Here is an 18,933-nt window from a genome sequence, read left to right on the forward strand (position 1 = left end):
CACTCATGTGGAAGTCAGAAGATAACTTATATGAGTTGGGTCTCTCCCTCTACCGTGTGGGTTCAGAGATCAAACTCAGGTTATCTGGCTTGGTGGCAAGCCCCTTTACCCACCAAGCCATCTCCCAGCCCAGACTCTCAATAAATTCTTAACTTATTTGATAAATAATCCCGGTTCCTTGTAAAGAATTTGAAAAAATGCAAGGCCAAGTGAGAGAGAATAGTAGATCCATCAAAAGAAGTGAGTCCTGACTCTTCTTACCATGGCCACAATATAGAACAGATTTTCTGAGCTGCGGATGGAGTTTTGTGTGCATAACACACAAGGCATTGGGTTCAATCTCTAGCACACGCGCGCGCGCACACACACACGCACAGAGTTTTTGTGAAGCATGTGTTTTAAGGTCACTGGCGTTGATCTTAAAACACATGCTTCACAAAAACAGTGCTAATTTTCTTCATATATGTAATACATTCAGATAGGTTCTAGTCTCTTCTATCTCTTCTATAAGCTATTCATTCTGATTCATTAAAACAGAAAGTTCTGGTTGTGATGGTGATATATGCCTTTAATGTTAGCACTTGAGAGATATTTCGGAGTTTGATGACTGTTTGTGCTACATAGTGAGTTCCAGGCCATTATGGGGTGCATTGTGAGAACCCAACTCAAAAGTAAAACAAATGAAATAAAGAAAGTTCTGTGCAGGACCCACAGTTGTATTGAGCCATTCATGTGTGCAGCCTGTAGAGTGATATCTCTTCTCCAAAGTCCCCATGGGAGTACTCTACCCTTCTTCATTTTATTCTTTGAGACAGGTGTCTCCTGCTCACTATTTCTGCTGGACTGGCTGCCCAGAAGCCTCTTAGCAGTACCTGTCTTGTTCCCTACCATCAGTCCCACGGTTCCAGACAGCAGCTACTGTGTGTGGTTGCCGGAGCTCTGTCTTCAGCTCTCTGCGCTCACAATCAAGTATTTACTCACTGCGTCGTCTCTCAAGCCTCCCGCCAGTGAACTCTTCTTAAAATAATAGTAAAGTCAAAACACTACTAATAGTAGAGTCAAAAGAAAAGGGAGACGCAAGGGGCAAAAAAGGAAAAGGACAAAATGAAGCCTTGTAGCAGCTCCTTATCGAGTCTTCAAAAACTGGAGTCAGACAGGGACATACATGCAGGCGAGGGGATCAGTTGAATGTGTAGACGCTTGTCTTTCCTATGATTGGTTCTGTTGCTGAGCCAGTGTAGGACAAATGTCAGATGCCCACCAGAACGTTCCTCACTTTAGTATCTTCCCTTCTTGACATACCAGAGACCTCTGCTGGGCACACTCAGCTTTGCAGTCTGTGGGTTGGGGTGGCTAATGTTCTATCTGGGGGAGTCCCCAGGCATGTCAAGAGTTGGGGAAACAAGCACAGTACTAAGATCTCTGCAAGCAAACCTGTTCCCATACTTGCAAATAGGACTAGGTACTAATGAGCCTGCTGGAGCTGAGGACCGGAAGTAGCCTGAGTAGCTGTGGACCGGAAGTAGCCTGCTAGAGCTTCAGCTCGCTCAGTCTCTACAGCAGTGAGTCTCACTGCAAATCAGTGGTTCTAGCGACTGGCCCAACCACTGACCTCAGGTTGAAAGCTGTCCAACTCTGAAATTATTCCCAGGGAATGAGATTGGCTCTGAGCCACTGAGGGCAAGGCCCCTCCCAGTACACCTTGCTGCCTGAACTAAGCCTCCAGGCATTGGCTTGTCAGCTCCTGTTCTCCATAACCATCTTTTATGGCTCTTTCATCCTGGGTCTGTGGCAACTTGACAGATCGGTTTAGATAATAGGTTCCCCCTCAAGATGGTGCCCTAAAAGTTCTCCAAGTTATAGGGAGTGACAGAATGGGATTCCTCTCCATTGCTGATCTGTCCCACAGAACCTCACCAAAACTCAGCACTAGATTTGACTCTTCCAAGAGCTGTGAGCTTGTCCTGTGGGTGTGCGCTGCCAGTGTCTTCACTGTGGGTTGAGACTTGTATTTCTCCATCCCACCGGGCGAGGCATGGCGAGAGCTGAGTGCAGCTACTGTTTGCGGAGCTGTCCTTCAGCTTCTCCACACTCCCCACCGGTCCTATCACCCCCTCTGTGGATTTCCATTGCTCTGTCTCTTTCCCTCCTCGCGATGGAGTCTCTTCTTCTTATCCTCATTCTCTTTTACGGCATCACGTGGGGGCAGCGCCTACTCGGAAGGCCTTTTATGCACAATTTGTAGTAAATTTGTTTTCGTTTGCTTGTTTCGAGACAGGGTTTCTCGGCGCAGTCCTGGCTGTCCTAGAACTCACTCTGGAGATCAGGCTGGCCTGGACTCCAAGATCCTCCTGCCTCTGCCTTCTAGGTGCCGGGATTAAAGATGTGAGTCACCAGGCAGACAGACAGGGACAGGGACAGAGAGACACACAGAGAGGATCATGCTCAGATTTGGTGGGGGGTTTTTGGTCTTTGGTTTTGTTTTGTTTTGTTTTTCAGTTTGAAGAGTCATGTCCCTTTTTCATCATTTTTCTGTTTTATGTGTATGAGTGTTTTGTTTGCATACAAGTACACGCACCACATGCATGGCTGATGCCTGATAAGGTCAGAAGAGGGTGTTGGATGCCCTGAAACTGGAGTTACAAATGATTGTGAGTCACCATGTGAACACTGGGAACCAAACACAGTCCTCTGCAAGAACAACAAGTGCTCTCAACCACTGAGCCAACTCTCCAGCCCCCGCAGATTCATGCCAAGTTCAAAAAATTCCACATCGTTATTTCTTCAAGTAGCGCCTTCTCTCCGTTCTTTCTTTTTATACTTTTTGTCAGAACAATCCCACTAGATGAATGTTGAGGTTTCTGGGATCTGCTGTCCATTTCCTTTGGATTTCTTTCCCTTTCATTCTTGGTTTCTTAGTCTTTTGTTCTATGCGAGATCTCACTGAATGTTTTTTATGTGTGGGGGTGTTTTGCCTGCATTTATGTCTATGCACGGAGAGGCCAGAAGAGGGCATCAGATCCCCTAGACCTGGAGTTACAGGCAGTTTTGGGCTGCCCAGTGGGTCCTGGGACTTAAACTCAGACCCTCAGCAAAAGCAGCCAGTAATCTTAACCACTGAGCTGTCTATCTCTCCAGACCCTTGAACGTATTTTTAATAGTCAATTGGGTAAGTATGTTATGCCAATATGATACCTACTTACTAGTACATAATAACTTTGTTGTTATATTCTAGGAAGTTACTTTCTTTTTTAAAGTTTCATGTAGCCCAGGCTGGCCTCAAACTCACTATGTAGCTGAGAAATATCTGATCCTCCAGCCTCCGTATCTCACTGTTTTGATGGGGTGTTGAGGATCAAACCCAGACCTATTCATGCTGGGCAAGCACTCTTAGCACATGAACGGATACTCTTCATCTGTTACATCTTTCTTCCCTTCCCACCTAATCTGCCCTTTAAGCAGTAGTTTAGCATGTCTTTTGGTTTCAATGGCACTTTAATTTTCAGATCTTAAAATATATCTGATTTATTGTTTGTAGCCTTTATGTCATGTCAAGAAGTACTCACACTAAATTGTTATATTTTGCTAAATTTCTGGCTATGTTTTATTTTGTGTTATAAGAGTTGATCTCGGGCTGGAGAGATGGCTCAGAGGTTAAGAGCACTGACTGCTCTTCCAGAGGTCCTGAGTTCAATTCCCAGCAACCACATGGTGGCTCACAACCACCTTGAATGAAATCTGGTGCCCTCTTCTGGCCTGCAGTCACATATGCTGTATACATAATAAATAAATGAATTTTTAAAAAAAATTTAAAAAATAAAAAATAAATAAATAAAAGAGTTGATCTCACTAAGTAGCCTAGACTAGCCACATAGACTCACAGTTGTTCTGCTTCTGCCTCCCCAAGACTGAGATTGCAAACATGCAAGCCCATACCCACCCTCCATCTACTTTGTAATGTACCTTTGGCAGTTAAACCTCTAATCTTTCTTAAATTTGTTATTTTTGTGGTGTCAGGTAAGGATTTAATTTTTTGTAGACAGACAAGCACTGTCGAACAATCATTAATCATGAAATCCATCCTCTGCCCGCTATGTGGGAATGCAAGCTGGAGTTTCATACGTAGATCAGCCTGTTTCTTAACTTCCTATTTTGTTTCACTAACTGATCTGTTTATATGTGTATTCCGTTTTTATTGCAGCTGTAATGAATTGTCACATATTCCGTAGCCTAAGGAATCATAAATATATTATCCTACATTTCTGTAGTTCAGAAATCCAGCACAAATCTCTCTGGACTAAAAGCAAGGTGTAGGGCTGTGTTCCAAAGAAAACATTTCCTGCCTACCTTCTTGGGCTCGTGGCTTTCATCTTGCATCTTCAAAGCCAACAACATAACATTTCTTTGGCTTTGTTTCTTTCGTCTTTCTCAGGCTATTGTCTACATCCCACTTATAAAGACCACTATGGTGGCATTGGAACCATCAGGATAAACCAACATGATCTCATTATTTTAAGGTTTAGCTACCTTAATTCCCCATGCAACTTCAATTCCTCTTCAACGTGTTCATGAGTTCTGTGAATTAGGATATGAGTGTCTTTGAGGGACCCTTATTTTACTTAACACACCACTCTAGCCCCTTGACTATGATTTTAAGCTACATTTCAGTATTTGTTAGGGCAAATATGCCATATTCAGAAAGGGACAGGCCTCCCCTGGGTATCAACAAAGCATGGCATATCGACTTGAGGTACCTCCTCTCCTTGTATTAAGGCTGGACAAGGCAACCAATTATGAGGAATAGGTTCCCATGAGATCGGGACATAAATAAATGAATAAATTTAATTAATAAAAAATATATGGGGGCTGGAGAGATGGCTCAGAGGTTAAGAGCACTGGCTGCTCTTCCAAAGGTCCTGAGTTCAATTCCCAGCAACCACCTATAATGAGATCTGGTGTCCTCTTCTGGCCTGCAGTCATACATGCTGTATACATACTAAATACATTTAAATATATATATATATATATATATATATATATATATATATATAATGTCATTCTTATTTTCAAAACCTCCTGGGCTGCAAAGTAGGGGGGTAGCACAGTTGGCAGAGTGTGTGCCTACTATGCGCATGGGTCTGGATCTGATGTCCAGCAACGAAAAGGAAATTCTGGGCTGTTCTTTGTTGTGTGCGCATGATACTGGGGACTGACTCAAAGCCTCACCATACTAGCTCCATGAACACTCTCTCAGTGAGCTCGAGCTCAACACCTTTCTACTTCTGAAAAGATGGAACTTTCTATTTCTGAAACAGATTCTCATTAAATCGCTTCATTGGCTTTAAACTTGCTCTGTGGCCCAGGTAGCCTTGGGCTTCTGATCCACCTCCTCAGCCTCCCACATAGTTGGAATTATAAGCCTGTGCCTCCAGGTCTGGCTTGACTACTCTTTATATGTTAGTGCTTGGTATTATTACTTTGTATTGGCAAGCTTCTTTTTTAAAAAAAAAAAATCTGTTTTTACTTTTTTGAACCTTGCTTTCCCTTGGCAAACTTTAAAACTCAATGACACAAACAAAGAAAATCCCACCTGGGTTCTGTTCACAACAGAAATTATACAAAACAAATGCCAAAGGGGAGGGAATGCCGCTCAATTGGTGTGCCTGACACACAGAAGCTACCCCCCCCCCGGCCCCCCGTCACCAGACTCCGGTCAAATAGTCATGGAGATCTTGTGTTTAGTGGCAGCAAGGGTCAAAGAAGAGTGAAACAGGGAGTATGTCGCTGTGCGGGGCGGTGCATACCTGTAAAGCCAACACTTGAGAGGCTAAGGAATGAGTACCGGGAACTCAAGATCATTGTTGGCTACATGGCAAGTTTGAGACCAGCTGAGGCTACATGAGACCCTGTCTCAACTAGATAGAGAGCTAGATGATAGATGACAGATAGATAGATAGATACATACATACATACATACATACGTAGATACATAGATAGATACACAGATAGATACATAGATAAAAAGAAAGAGAGAGGCTGGGCATGGTGGCATATGTCTGTAGTCCCATCACTCAGGAGGCTGAAGCAGGAGGATCACTATAACTTCAAAGCTAGCTTGGGCTACAGGGTGAAACAGTTTAAAAAACACAGAGGGGAGAGAAAAAGAAAGGAAGGGGAGGGGAAGAGAGGGAGAGGTGTGTGTGTGTGATGTGTGTGTGTGTGTGTGTGTGTGTGTGTGTGTGTGTGTGTGTGTGTACATATATATAAGATGATCCCTTGAATCCAGGTGTTTGAGACCAACCTTGTTGCCAAAATTCCTTCCCAGAGGAGACATAAACAATGTCTACCCCTTCTCCTAAGGTCTCAGTGACAAACTAAGGCATAATTCCTCTCAAGTTCACTCTGGGGAACCAGTAAGTTACTGGGCTTCCTTACAGAATATAGGTGAGGGGTCACTTCCAGGGGTGTGGGTCTTCTTTCCCCCACTAACCTTACCTGGAAAGCCTTACCCAGCGGGGCTGAGGGCTTCCCCCAGAGCCACATAGATGGAGTCTCCTTATGGTCTTCCCTGGTGTCTATATACCCCAGGACATGTTCAGAGTTGCCAGTGCGCTAGGGAGTGATGGGCTACTCAGGGTTGGGGGAGATACACCAACTGGCAACAAGCCCATCTGGAGGGATCTTTTTACAGGGTTGGGGAGGCACAGCTGAATGCATCAAGATGGCTGTTGTTTGGCTGAGAGGATAGTCACTCACAACACACTTGAACAACGTGGTGAGAATTATCTGAGAAAATGAAAAATGTAGAAAAGGGGGTTTTATTATTGACTCTTCTCACTGTTGTGACAAAATCAACTTAAGGCAGGGTTTACTTGGGGGAGGTACAGTTTATCGTGGCTGAAGGCGTTCGAAGGGCTGGTGACATGGCATTCACAGTCAGGAAGCAGAGAAAGAGAGATGGATGTGGTGCTCCATTTGCTTTCTCCTTTTCCTTTTTGTTCAGTCTGAGGCCTCATCTCATGGGGAGAATGTTATCCACACTCAGGGTGGGTCTCTCCTCCTCCTCTTCAAACCTATCTGGAAACACCTTCGCAGACAAACCCAGAGGTGTGTCCCCTAGACGATTCCAAATCTCATCAAGTTGACAAAACCAACTGTGGCGACTTGAAAGAAAATGGCCCCCAAAGGGAGTGGCACTGTTGGGAGGTGTGGCCTTGTTGGAGGAAGTGTGTGACTGTGGGGGCGAGCTTTGAGGTCTCTTTTGCTCAAGCTTCCCTCAGTGTGACTGTTAATCGATTTCCCCTTGCCTGCAAGATGTACAATTCTCAGCTCCAGCCCCATGTCTGCTGCATGCCACCATACTCCTCATCATGATAAAGGACTGAACCTCTGAACCTGTAAGTGAGCCACCCCAATTAAATGTTTTCCTTATGAGAGTTGCCGTGGTCATGTGTCTCTTCATAGAATAGAAACCCTAACTAAGGCCAGGCAGTGGTGGCACATGCCTTTAATCCCAGTACTTGGGAGGCAGAGTCAGGTGGATCTCTGTGAGTTTGAGGCCAGCCTGGGCTACCAAGTGAGTTCCAGGAAAGGCACAAAACTACACAGAGAAACCCTGTCTCGAAAAAACCAAAAAAAAAAAAGAAGAAGAAGAAGAAAAAAACCCTAAGACACCAACCATCACATGAGGGGAAATATTATTTATCACTAGTGGCCTATGTATGCATAAAGATTATTGGGGAGGCTTGGGATGTAGCTTTGATAGAGTATTCACCTAGCAGATATCAAGCCTTTGGTTTTATTCTTAGCACAATAAATATTAAAAATTTAAATTATCTGGGAGAATAAATGTCACCTAGCATCCGAAAATGTCTTCCATAAATATGTAAATGTAACAGCAATACCATTTTGATCTATTAGATAGCCAATGATATGTTTTGTAACTCAGGATTCTTGACAAAGCTGTGGTGAAATCAGCCCTTTATAGATCCATGTTCGCTCCCCCTGACTCCTTACTCATGCTCGGACCTGCCCTGTCGTGCATGCCTCAGGGACTTTGCACTTGCTGTGCCCTCTGCTTGGGAGAGTCTTTGCCAAAACCATCATGAGATTTACTCTTTCTATCCAAACTAGGATCCCTGCTCCCTGGCCCCTCTGGAGTGAGGCCTCCCAGATGGGCTCCTCATACAACAACTCCAAACATCGAATATATGGTCATTCACTTCAGTGTTCAAAATGATCCTTGATGGGGCTGGAGAGATGACTCAGTGGTTAAGGGCACTTGCTGCTCTTCCAGAGGACCTGGCTGGGTTCAATTCTCAGCACCCACATGGCAGCTCACAACTATCTGTATTCCAGGGGATCCAATGCCCACTTCTGGCTCTATAGCCACCAAGCATGAATATGGTGCACATGCATACATGCAGGCACTCATATACAAAAAATAAATAAAAATAGAGTTGGACAGTGGTGGCGCACACCTTTAATCCCAGCACTAGGGAGGCAGAGGCAGGCGGATCTCTGTGAGTTCCAGGACAGCCAGGACTGTTACACAGAGGAAACCCTGTCTCGAACCACCCCCCTCAAAAAAATGAAAAAATAAAAATAAATAAGCCTTTTTTTACAGATTTATTTATTTATATAAGTGCTCTACTTACATGTATGCCTGCATGACAGAAGAGAGCATCTTCTTTTTTTTTTAAGATTTATTTATTATGTGTACAGTGTTCTGTCTGCATGTATCCCTGCAGGCCAGAAGAGGGCACCAGATCTCATTACAGATGGTTGTGAGCCACCACGTGGTTGCTGGGAATTGAACTCAGGACCTCTGCAAGAGCAGCCAGTGCTCTTGACCTCCAAGTCATCTCTCCAGTCTCTAAATCATTTTAAAAGTCTAGTCATGGTGGAATATGCTTTTAATCCCAACACTTGGGAGGCAGAGATAGAGGCAGGTGGATCTCTGTGAGTTCCAGGCCAGCCTGGTCTATACAGTAAGTTGCAGGCCAGCAAAAAACTACGTAGTGCGACCCTGTCTAAAACAAACAAACAAAAAAAGATGTTTTTCTTCCCTTCCGCTAAGTCAGCATTCAGCTAATTTTTTTTTTCTGGAAAAGGCAGGTGAGTAAATAACGTAGGCATTGAAGGCCATATGGTCTCCTAAGCAACTCCTTAATTCTGCACGAACAACCATGAGCAGTCCACAAACACATGCAACTAACCATGGTAAAACAAAAACGTACAGGCACTGAAATGTGACTTTCCTGCAATTTTCAAGTGTCAGAAAAATGGTGTTCGTTTCTCAACGTGTATTGACTCGTTGGAGATGTGGGAGCACACATGCATGCATGTGCATGTATTTGCACGTGCACAAGTGTCCTGACACTCATGCGGAGGTCAGGGGACAACTTGTGGGAGTCGGTACACTCCTTCCAAATCAAACTCACTTTGTCAGGCTTGGTGGCAGGCGCATTTACCTGCTGAGAGATCTTGCCGAACTAGAAACTAGTGTTCTTCTTTTGATTTTTTTTTCAATATTTTAGAAATTTGCAAAACATCCTTAGTTCAAGGGCCACCCAGAAGTAGGAAATAGACCACATTTGGCCCATTTTTCTCTCTTGTACTGAAGCACTACGATCTGTTTGATTTGTGGCTCTATCTCTGACACTTAGAACATTCATCGCTATATTCCCAAGCTCACAAAGCACTGTTGGGTAAGTAAATAGGCGAGTGATTAGGCTGAGTGCCGAGTCACTGGGAGAATGGAGAAAAGAGTGAACAGTTGAGAAAGAGCACAGCTCTACTCACAACCTCAGTTCACCCCTGCCTTAACTTGGGCAGGTTTCTTCCAATAAGTCTTTGAGAAATAACAGAAGGCTCAGACCAGGGTTGCCATTGAGCATCTTTATTCTTCCTTTTACCTCCAGGATAACCCTGACAAACAGCTTCATCCAGGAAGTAAGGAAAGTGTTGGGTAAAAATCCGTCTAAGGCCCTGATCCCCCCGCCCCTCCTCTCATGGGGGTGGCAAGGGGTGTAAAGCGATACTAAGGAGAAGGAAGGGGGACTACTCTACAGCTTCTATTGTCCCCATCTCTGACAGCAATGTAATAGAGACCAGTCACCTCCACATCCTGTGCAGGAAAGTGACTTGGACTCCTTCATATACATGCCTGGGAAAATGGGGACTGAGTGAGGCAGGACACGCCAGATCAGTGTCCAGACATACGGCTCTGGCCTGTGGCCCAGTTGGCAAACATAAAGCCCAGACTGATGGCCATGAAGAGGACTCCCAGGATGCCAAAGCACAGGGCCTGTGGGCAAGAGGAAGAAAGGATGGAGTTGGCCAGGATCACCCACCAAAGCATTCCAGAGAATGATCTTGAATCCCTTACAGGAAAAGCTCCTTCCATTTCTGGCCCTCCTCTATTCTCCCTGTCCCTCAAAGCAAGCATCTCTTCCATCTTTTCAGAACCTTCTGGAAATGAAGTCCCTCCGTTGCTTTTTGAGAGCGCCCCTGCCTCTCTCCCCAGTAACGCCTCCTCCCTCTCTACCCGCCCCTCCCCACTTTACAGTGCTCAACACAGACCCTGGAGATTGACAAATGCTAGGAAAGCCCGCTGCAACTGAACCACAAGCTCAGGCAACCAGTCCCTTCTAGAGTGTTCTCTCTCTTCCCAAATGTTGCTTGGGTTCTGTCTACTCTAGCCCTACCCAAGGCAATCACCTCCATTTTTCCTGACAATCTGTCCTTCTTCCTGGATGCTCTTTCCTCTCCCAACCCCATCTCAATAATGTTCCTTTCATTTCTAGTCATCTTGGAGTAAGTGGTCCCTCTTCAGAATGCTATCTCTTTCTCCAGCTCTCTTTCCTGAGATACTCACCTGGATCTTGGGCCAGGAAAATAAGGGTTCCACCTCAGTAGGAACAATACGCAGGTAGAAGACACTGGGAAGGATGAAGATGAGGCTAGGGGCTGAGGTAGACCCTGAAGGACAGAAAGGGACAGCAATCGACCTAAGCTTGAAGGCAAGCCCCATATTAGATAGGGCAAGGAACTGGGGTTAAAGATACTGACCAATAAACCCAAAGATATCTCGGATGGTTGGCACACAAATGACAAGGACATTGACCAAAATTAGCAGGATCAGGGCGATGGCCACATGTCGTGGCCAACTGAAGGCCTTGCTTGGAAAGAGCAGCTGCTGTAGGGCTCGGCGGATCTGCAGCCAAGGAAGGGCAGGACAGGGGTCAGGACTCGCATGCTGTCCCTCTGGCATGTGATCCTGTCTCTGTCTTGACCCTGTCCAGAATCCTTGATTTCCTATCCCACTATCTGTCTCCAGCCTGTCTGACCAGGTATCTATGCCTCTACCCTGACAAGCCATGTCTCTTCTGTCCATTTCCTGTCTGACCCTTACCTATCCTTTTGCCCTGACTCTATCACTGACTATTTCTACCACCATGTCTCTCCTTTGCTTGTGGTTTTTTGAGATAGGATCTCATGTAGCCCAGGCTGGCCTCAAACTCAATATGTAGTTAAGAATGACCTTGAACTCCTAATCCTCCTGCCTCTACCTCCGAGTGCTAGGCTTACAGGCATGCACCATGATGTACTGTTTAGACAGTGCTGAGGATCTCACCCAGGCCTTCATGGATGTTAGGAAGCACTCTACAAACTGAGCTACATCCCTGGCCCCGTGTCCCGTTTTGTCAAACCATGTGTTTTTGCCTTCTCTGTTCACCAGGCCCTTTCTTGTGTGTCTATTTCCGCTTCCTCCATCTACCCATCTGCTCCTGTCTCCACCTTCTTTCAAAACGTCCATGTTTCTTCCCTCTGCCCATCCATCCATATCCCTTCACTCCCCAGGCCCTCCTTGCCCCCACTCACAGGGAAAAGTACAACCGGCACAGTAAGGGTCACTGCAAGCAGTACAGCCAGACGCACACAAAGAATGAGCAGGTCCTCCTGGGTGTACATTTCCAGCATCTCTGCCTTCACAGTGCCTGGGCCACGGGGAGGGGACACAAGATGCAGCAACACTGGGCTCACTAGCCCAGAGACCATGACACACATACACGATGAAAAAGTCTACGCACATGATGCTCACTCTCCCTTTGGAAACTGATGGGCCCAAGGTCCCGGAGGGAAAAAGCTCAGAGGCTTCTGCCCTAGCCCAGGTTCAGTCTCTACACCCAACCACAGCCCCAACCCTACTCACTGTAGAAGGTGAGGTATCCAAAGGTGGCTGTGAGTCCATACATGATGAACATAGCCCCGATGGACATGTTGGCCACAGCTTGCATCCTGCGCTGGGAAGGCCTGAAGTGAATAGGTCACGGAACTGTCATGTTCATACTCCTGAATTTGTCCCAGGTCCCCCAAAACTGGCCTCCACCCTCCAGACTCTCCCTCCTCCTGGGTCTGTCAAAGTTCAGCTGGTACACACTGATGTTCTATCTCTGCTTCCCTTGTGTAGCTAACCAAGCCTCCCCTATCTGTCCATCTATATCTCCGCCCAGAGGACCATCTCTGCCTCTTCCTCCATCTCACATCTATACTGCCCCTGTCTGTCTGATCCTCCAAAACTTCCAATCCTGTCTCCCTTCTGTTCACCTGTCTCTCTCCAGCCATCTGATCATCGTTGCTTTCTCGACCTCATCTTAGCAGATCACCTCTTCCATCTACTCCTCTGATCCCTGCCTCCCAACTCTGTTCATGCGCATTTGTTCTGCGCATTAAAAGAGTGGACTACTTAAATCCAGTCGGTGAACAGTCACTACTCTGAGTCCCTGGGGTTTCCAAATCCCTCCCTTGTCACAAGCAGCCAGCCCTCAGGAGACCATACCAGGGCTGCTATGGAGACGGCCAGACATTATGGCTACTGCCCCCTCTCGATGGCCCGTCACCATGCCTCTCTACTCTCTCTACTCACACGTGCCTCTCTACTCACCGGCACAGCTCTGTGTAGATGGGCAGCACCTCAGGATGGCAGACAAAGGCAAAAGCCATAATAGGGACTGTGTAAGACATCTGGGGAATGGTCCATGAACATAGAATTAGACTCCCCAGGGTACTGGGGATCCCCTTCTCCCCATTCCCTTCGAAGTAGGGCACATGACACAGCCCCCAAAGCCCAGGACTCTAATAAAAATGAAATGTTGGGATAAGACAAGAGGGCCCAGTGTGGTACAAGCTCCTACCTGCCTGCATACCTACCTGTGAGTCAACTGTGAAGAGCTTGGCCTCACAGCTGCTGTTAAACCCCTGGATGGGAGGCTGTCCACCCTCCACTGCTGTGTCATTGTGGCTCACATCACAGCCAAGCTGGAATTTCTTATAGATGACCTGGGTGTCCCGAGTAAGGAAGCAAAGTCACAAAGAAGGCTTTGCCTCAGTGTCTCAAACTCTCCCCACAGCCCCCGACTCCCCCCACCTCCCCACCCCACCCCACCCCACCCCCCACCACTTCGTGTCCTCTCTGACTTACCGAAACGAGGAAAAACAGCATGCAGGTCAGAGAGAGGCTGCTGGTGTACCCCAAGTAGCCTACAGAAAGTGATAACAGAGGCTCGGGAGTCAAGGAAGCCGGTACACCAAACACCAAAGCTTTACTCTGTCACACATATCCCTTCTCCCTCTAGAGAAAACTCCTACGAATCCACTAAAACCCAAATCAAACAAGCCCTCCCCATCCCCTCAGTGTTCCACAACCCTTGAAAATGTCTTTTTTTCCCCTCAGACTGGCAATAGAGCTCAGTGGTATTGTCCTTGCCTAGCCTGTGTGTAGCTCTGGGTTCAGCCTCCAGGACTAAAATAAAAATAAAATAAAATGGTTTTTTTCTAGTTAGTTCCCATGCTCTAACCCTGCCACCCAATGACCAAGCCAGGAAGGCTCCTTACCCAGGTGTTTCATGAGAGCCAGAGGCAAGATGATTAGCAGGCTGACCAAGACGATGAGGAGGTTTCCCTTCAAGAACCAGTCCCTGAGTAGAGAAGAAGACCCCAGTACCCACATCAGACGGCTCACGAATGCCTGCATTTCAGTTCTGACTTGCCCTTCTGGCCTCTGGGGCCACCATATGTATGTGGTACACATACATATATTTGGACAAATACATAAACTGAGTCAATAGTTTTTAAACTTAGGGCTGGGGAGACGACTCAGTTGGTAAAGGGCTTGCTATGCAAACACGAAGAGCTGAGTTGGGATCCCAAGCACTCCTGCAAAATCCCTAAGTGCAAGAGTGCACATCTGTAACCCCATCACTGTGGAGGCAGAGACGGGAGGAGCCTGTGGGCTTACGGGCACACTGGTATAGCCCAATCGGCGAACTTCAGGTTCCGTGAGAGACTTTGTCTCAAAAACTAAGGTAGAGAGATAGAAGAGACACCTGACACCAATTCCTAGCCTTTACACATATGTACATACATGTGCACATGCACAAGAACACACACATACAATATATATACCCTTTATTGAGTGTCTGCTATGTTCCAGGAATTCATATATTCTCTTCCTATCACATACAGAATTGAATCGAGTAAATCTTGGTTACATAGACAATGGGACTTAAGTATAATTGATATGGCAGGGGGATGTATTCCACTGGTGAGGTACTTGCCTAGCATGTACAAAGGCCCCAGGTTTCAACCCCAGTGAGGTGAAGAAAAAAGGAAACTTAGACATACCTAGTCATATCCAGATGGTCTCAGAATCAAACCAACCATTTCACAGGATACATACAGATAATAAAAACCAAACTCTTAGTTAAAACTGTCAGGCAGGCACATAAAACTATCCCGGAGTTTAACTAACAAAACCACAATGCACATCGAAGTCCACCGGACTAAGTGGAGTAAGAGCTGGTCCCTAAGCCGGGCGGTGGTGGCACACGCCTTTAATTCCAGCACTCGGGAGGCAGAGGCAGGTGGATCTCTGTGAGTTCAAGGCCAGCCTGGGCTACAAAGTGAGTTCCAGGAAAGTCGCAAAACTACGCAGAAAAACCCTGTCTCGGGAAAAAAAAAAAAAAAAAAGAGCTGGTCCCTAAACATACAAATCTATATGTCAAAATATACAGAGGCACTGGGCAAGTGGTGCACACCTGTAATCCCAGCCCTTGAGAAGCCAAGGCAAATTCCAGGCCAGCCGGGTACAGAACAAAGCCCTGTCTGAAAAAGGTATATAGAAAGCCAGATGTGGTGGCACATGCCTTTAATCCCAGCACTTGAGAGGCAAATCTCTGTGAGTTCAAGGCCAGACTGGTCTACAGAGAGAGTTCCTGGACAGTCAGGCCTATATAGACAGACCCTATCTCGAAACAACAAAAAGTATACAGAGGGAGTTCGGAGCGGGGGTGGGGGTGTAATTCAGTGACTGAGCACTTGCCTGGCACACACGAGGCCGTGGGTTCTATCCACATTAAAAGAAATACAAACAAATAGAGGCAAATGAAGAAAAGTACAGCGGTGTGCACAAATGAACACACCTGGAATCTCATGGTGTGTAGAAAATGTATAGAAAATAACTGGGGGGCTGAGCCAGTAGTGTGAATGTGGATTCTAACAGTCGGAACATACACATGGTTGCAACCATAATCAAGAGGACTTCCATAGTCACCACCCCTGAGCGCACACACAAACAGCCTGAGAGGATCTGTCACACAGTCATCACGAAAGCAAACACGGAGATGGAGTTGACGGAGCGCACATAGTTGACACAACACACAAACCACTAGAGTCAGCGATCACACATTTAGAGCGAGATGGAGCCCAGCAGCCTGAGGGAGCCAGAATCAGCTAAACAGGGAAAATGAGAGGAGCCAAGTGTCAAAAACATATGGTTGGGATCAATTGCAGCATACAGGACCCAGCTGTCATCCATCACATGGCTGGCCAGAGAGAATCGGTCAGGACAACAGTCACTGAGTCAAATCCAGAGTCCACATCTGCTGGATCTGGACAGCCACACACATATGGTCAGCATCAGCACACACCAGGCATACGGAGACAGCTGCCAGCCAGAATGAGCCCGAAGAAGTCTCAAAATCAGCACATGGTTCACCATAGTCCTATGGTGAGCTACAGTCACATGTAATATTGACTCATAATACACAGGAATCATAGTCAGTCTCAGTTAACCTACAGCAGTCTCAAAACCGAGCACCTGGGGGCCAGGTGGACACAGAGTTGGAGATGATTGCTGGAACTCACAAGTAGAATCCAGGTCAGCCAGGGAGGTGTTGTGTACTCACCCCTCAGGGTCCATGTGCAGGAAGGTGCCAATAACCAGAGGGAGTTCAGACTTGATGATGAACAGGTAGCTGGACATAGCTGGGACAGATAGAGAATATTTAATCAGGATCCCCCTCCCCCAGCCCACCCTGGGAAAACCGCACCTCACTCTACCCTCTTCCCCCTAGTTGACCCTCCCCAGTCCTCACCCCCAACATTGTGCAGACAGATGATGACGGCCACCACTACTTTCCCGGCAGGCCCAAATGCTCTCTGTCCCAGCTGCTCATAAGCTCGGATGCCTGAGAAGGGGGAGGCAGGAAAGAACAGCCTGTGAGTTTGGGAAAGTCAGGTTAGACGGGAGAGGTGTAACTCAGTTGTGACTGAGAGAGGCTGGAGTTGAGGACTATGCAGTTCAGGGTAGAATTTGTGAGTAGAATCCAGGAGACGGTATCTGAGGCCAGGGAGACGTTAAAGGCTGAAGGCGAGGTGTTGGGGTTTTAGAGGCAGGCTATGTCCTGAGATCATGGAGGGAATCCTGGGACCATGGGAATCAGGGGTCTGAGGATTTCAGAGCTAGTTTCCAGGTTAAGAGGACCCAAAGACTGAGGGATGGGAGTTAGGTAGAATGTAATAGTCTTAGAGTGGTCTGGTGGGGAAGGTCTGATGCCCAGACTAAGGGATGGGTATTGGGAATTGGCGGGGGGGGGGGGGGGGGGGGGGGGGGGGGGGGGGGGGGTGATGATCTAGGAGCCCAGATAAAGACTGAGGGCTGGGGTTAAATGTGGAATCTGTCATACAGGGAGTTGAGCGTGGGAACTGGGGTGCTGAGTTTGGAGTCTGAGGTCAGAGTGGTTATGTCCAGAGTCAGATTTGAGTTGTAATCAGACATCAAGGAAGCAGATCTGGATCTGGAGCTCAAGGTCTGAGTTGCGGTCTGGATGGGAATCTCAAGTCCGAGGTCCACGGAAGAGGAGATGGAAATGGGGACCTAGGATGGGAGTCTCACCTACAACACTGGAGCAGGTCAGCAGCAGGTGGATCGAGTAAGAGGACAAGAGGGCAATGCACAGCAGCAGGGCCCTGCAATAGGTGCCATCGCTCAGACTTGGCCCAGGCCTCCCGTTTAGCCCTCCACACCATTGACCACCACCACCACCACCCAAAGCTACCCATAGACTCACAGAAAGAAGATGACTCCCGTGTGGGCCATGGCGTAAGCCAGCCCCAGGATGCCACTCCCCATGATGGCGTTGCTGAGGTTGAACACTGACATTCCGAATGATGTCCTCCCCTCAAACTGTTGGCAAGGGGCAAAGTCCGGTACACATCGGGGGAGGGAAAATAGGACAGGAGACTAGACTGGAGCCAGGGAAAGGCAGGAAGGTTAAGGCAACTGGGGACGGGACACATCCAGGAAGAGTGATGGGAAGCAAGAGGAAAGAGAACGAGAGTTAATGGGAAGAAACTGGAAAAAGAGCTCAGAAAAGGGAAACTAGGAGAAAGAATGGAGGGAGCGGCTGGAAATGCAAGGGGGCTGCTGAGTAGATAAACGGTAGAGGAAGGAGAACGGCTGGGGGCACAAGGCAGAAGAGAGTTTTCAGGGAGACACTCAGTAGGCAGGGGCAATAGGTGGGAAGGGAGAAACTGGGCAACCGAGAGCCTGAGCGTGAGTACTTGGGGAAAGGGAGTATCTGGAGATGGCAGCGACTAAGGAGCCAATACCTGGGGCAGGGAGATAGCTAGACAGGGAGCAGCTAGGGAGGAGAAGGAGTTGGGATTAGATAGGGGAGGGGAGACCTGAACAGGTCCTGTGGGCTCACTTACATCCATGAACTGGACAGGTTTCCTCCCAGGAGTAGGGCCCTGGGTGGGCAAGAAGCCCTCCCGTTCCTGCCTGTAGCTGGATAGGGCAGGAAAACAGGCTGGTGAAAATGTAACCCAGACCTCTTCCCACAAGCCTGCCTCCTTGGAGTCCCCGACTCACCCCGCAGCACCCGCAGAGAGGGCTCCGTTCGTCTTTGGATCCTGCATTTCCATCCTGCTGGGAAAAAAAGAGGGGGTAGGAGGGTCAGGAATGGAGCAAAGGGACTAGAAAGTGAGGAAGGGCAGAGGAGACGGGCAGATGGAAAGGCAGAGCGACTGGTCAAAGAGAGAGACAAACCGCAACGGAGAGAATGAGGGGCAGCGGAGAAAATGGAGAGTTGAGAAAGGTACAGAGAGAGAGAGAGATGAAGATCAGGGGAGGAGAAACGAAAACAGCCTCTCAGAGTGACCCACAGAAAAGAAGGCAAAGAGAGATAAATAGAGGGAGGGAGAGACACAGAAAGATACAGAGAGACCCACCCCACAGCACATGAAATGGCCATTTGGAGTAGGAAACAGACTTTCCTCCCACACGGCAGACTCTGTCTCTCACACGATGTGTGCCTTTTCTGTCTCTTTCTGTCCCTGATCTCCCGCCCCCACCTCCCTCGGGCTGGCTCTTAGCAGCGACACGTGTCACCTGTGTGCCCCACCCCTCCTAGCGCCGCCCTGCCCCCCAGCTTAGAGACCCCAGCCCTAGCGCTGCCAACTGCTCTTAACTCCAGTTCTGAAGCTCTTCACCAGAGACTGAAGCAACCTGAAGTGCCCCTCTTCCTGGGACAGAACTGACCCGTCCGTCCGTCCGTCCGTCCGTCCGAGTGTGACTAGGTGGTGGAG

The 18,933-nt window shown here is 47.6% G+C and overlaps 1 protein-coding gene across 3 annotated transcripts; it reads right to left on the reverse strand.

Moving 5' to 3' along the window:
- Positions 1–9,885: 9,885 nt before the first annotated feature.
- Slc38a5 (solute carrier family 38 member 5) lies at positions 9,886–18,697 on the reverse strand. 3 transcript variants are annotated; one of them, XM_052743645.1, is made up of 16 exons: positions 18,577–18,697; positions 18,218–18,271; positions 18,058–18,133; positions 17,415–17,530; positions 17,240–17,313; positions 16,440–16,532; positions 16,251–16,329; positions 13,900–13,982; positions 13,487–13,545; positions 13,216–13,344; positions 12,950–13,029; positions 12,218–12,318; positions 11,887–12,002; positions 11,074–11,218; positions 10,880–10,983; positions 9,886–10,309 (listed from the first exon to the last, which is right to left on the reverse strand). In XM_052743645.1, exons 1-16 carry the CDS (start codon positions 18,597–18,599, stop codon positions 10,208–10,210), a joined length of 1,434 nt encoding a protein of 477 aa, XP_052599605.1. In that variant the 5' UTR covers positions 18,600–18,697; the 3' UTR covers positions 9,886–10,207. The 3 variants fall into 3 exon arrangements, with proteins under 3 accessions (XP_052599605.1, XP_052599655.1, XP_052599722.1); XM_052743695.1 differs by having other exon boundaries at positions 18,218–18,269; positions 18,620–18,682; XM_052743762.1 differs by lacking the exon at positions 18,577–18,697 and having other exon boundaries at positions 17,415–17,626; positions 18,218–18,256.
- Positions 18,698–18,933: the final 236 nt, after the last annotated feature.

The sequence above is a fragment of the Peromyscus californicus genome, unplaced genomic scaffold (assembly GCF_007827085.1).
Source record: "Peromyscus californicus insignis strain IS unplaced genomic scaffold, ASM782708v3 Scaffold_10__1_contigs__length_136768540, whole genome shotgun sequence".
Classification (NCBI taxonomy): Eukaryota; Metazoa; Chordata; class Mammalia; order Rodentia; family Cricetidae; genus Peromyscus; species Peromyscus californicus.

Coding starts and splice junctions, on each gene's coding strand:
- Slc38a5 (XM_052743645.1), bottom strand. CDS start 18,599: ATGGCCATTTCATGTGCTGTGGG. Junction 17,531..18,057: donor AACCTGTCCAGTTCATGGAT/GTAAGTGAGCCC, acceptor CCTTGCCAACAG/TTTGAGGGGAGGACATCATT. Junction 16,330..16,439: donor CTGTCTGCACAATGTTGGGG/GTGAGGACTGGG, acceptor TATCTGTCCCAG/CTATGTCCAGCTACCTGTTC.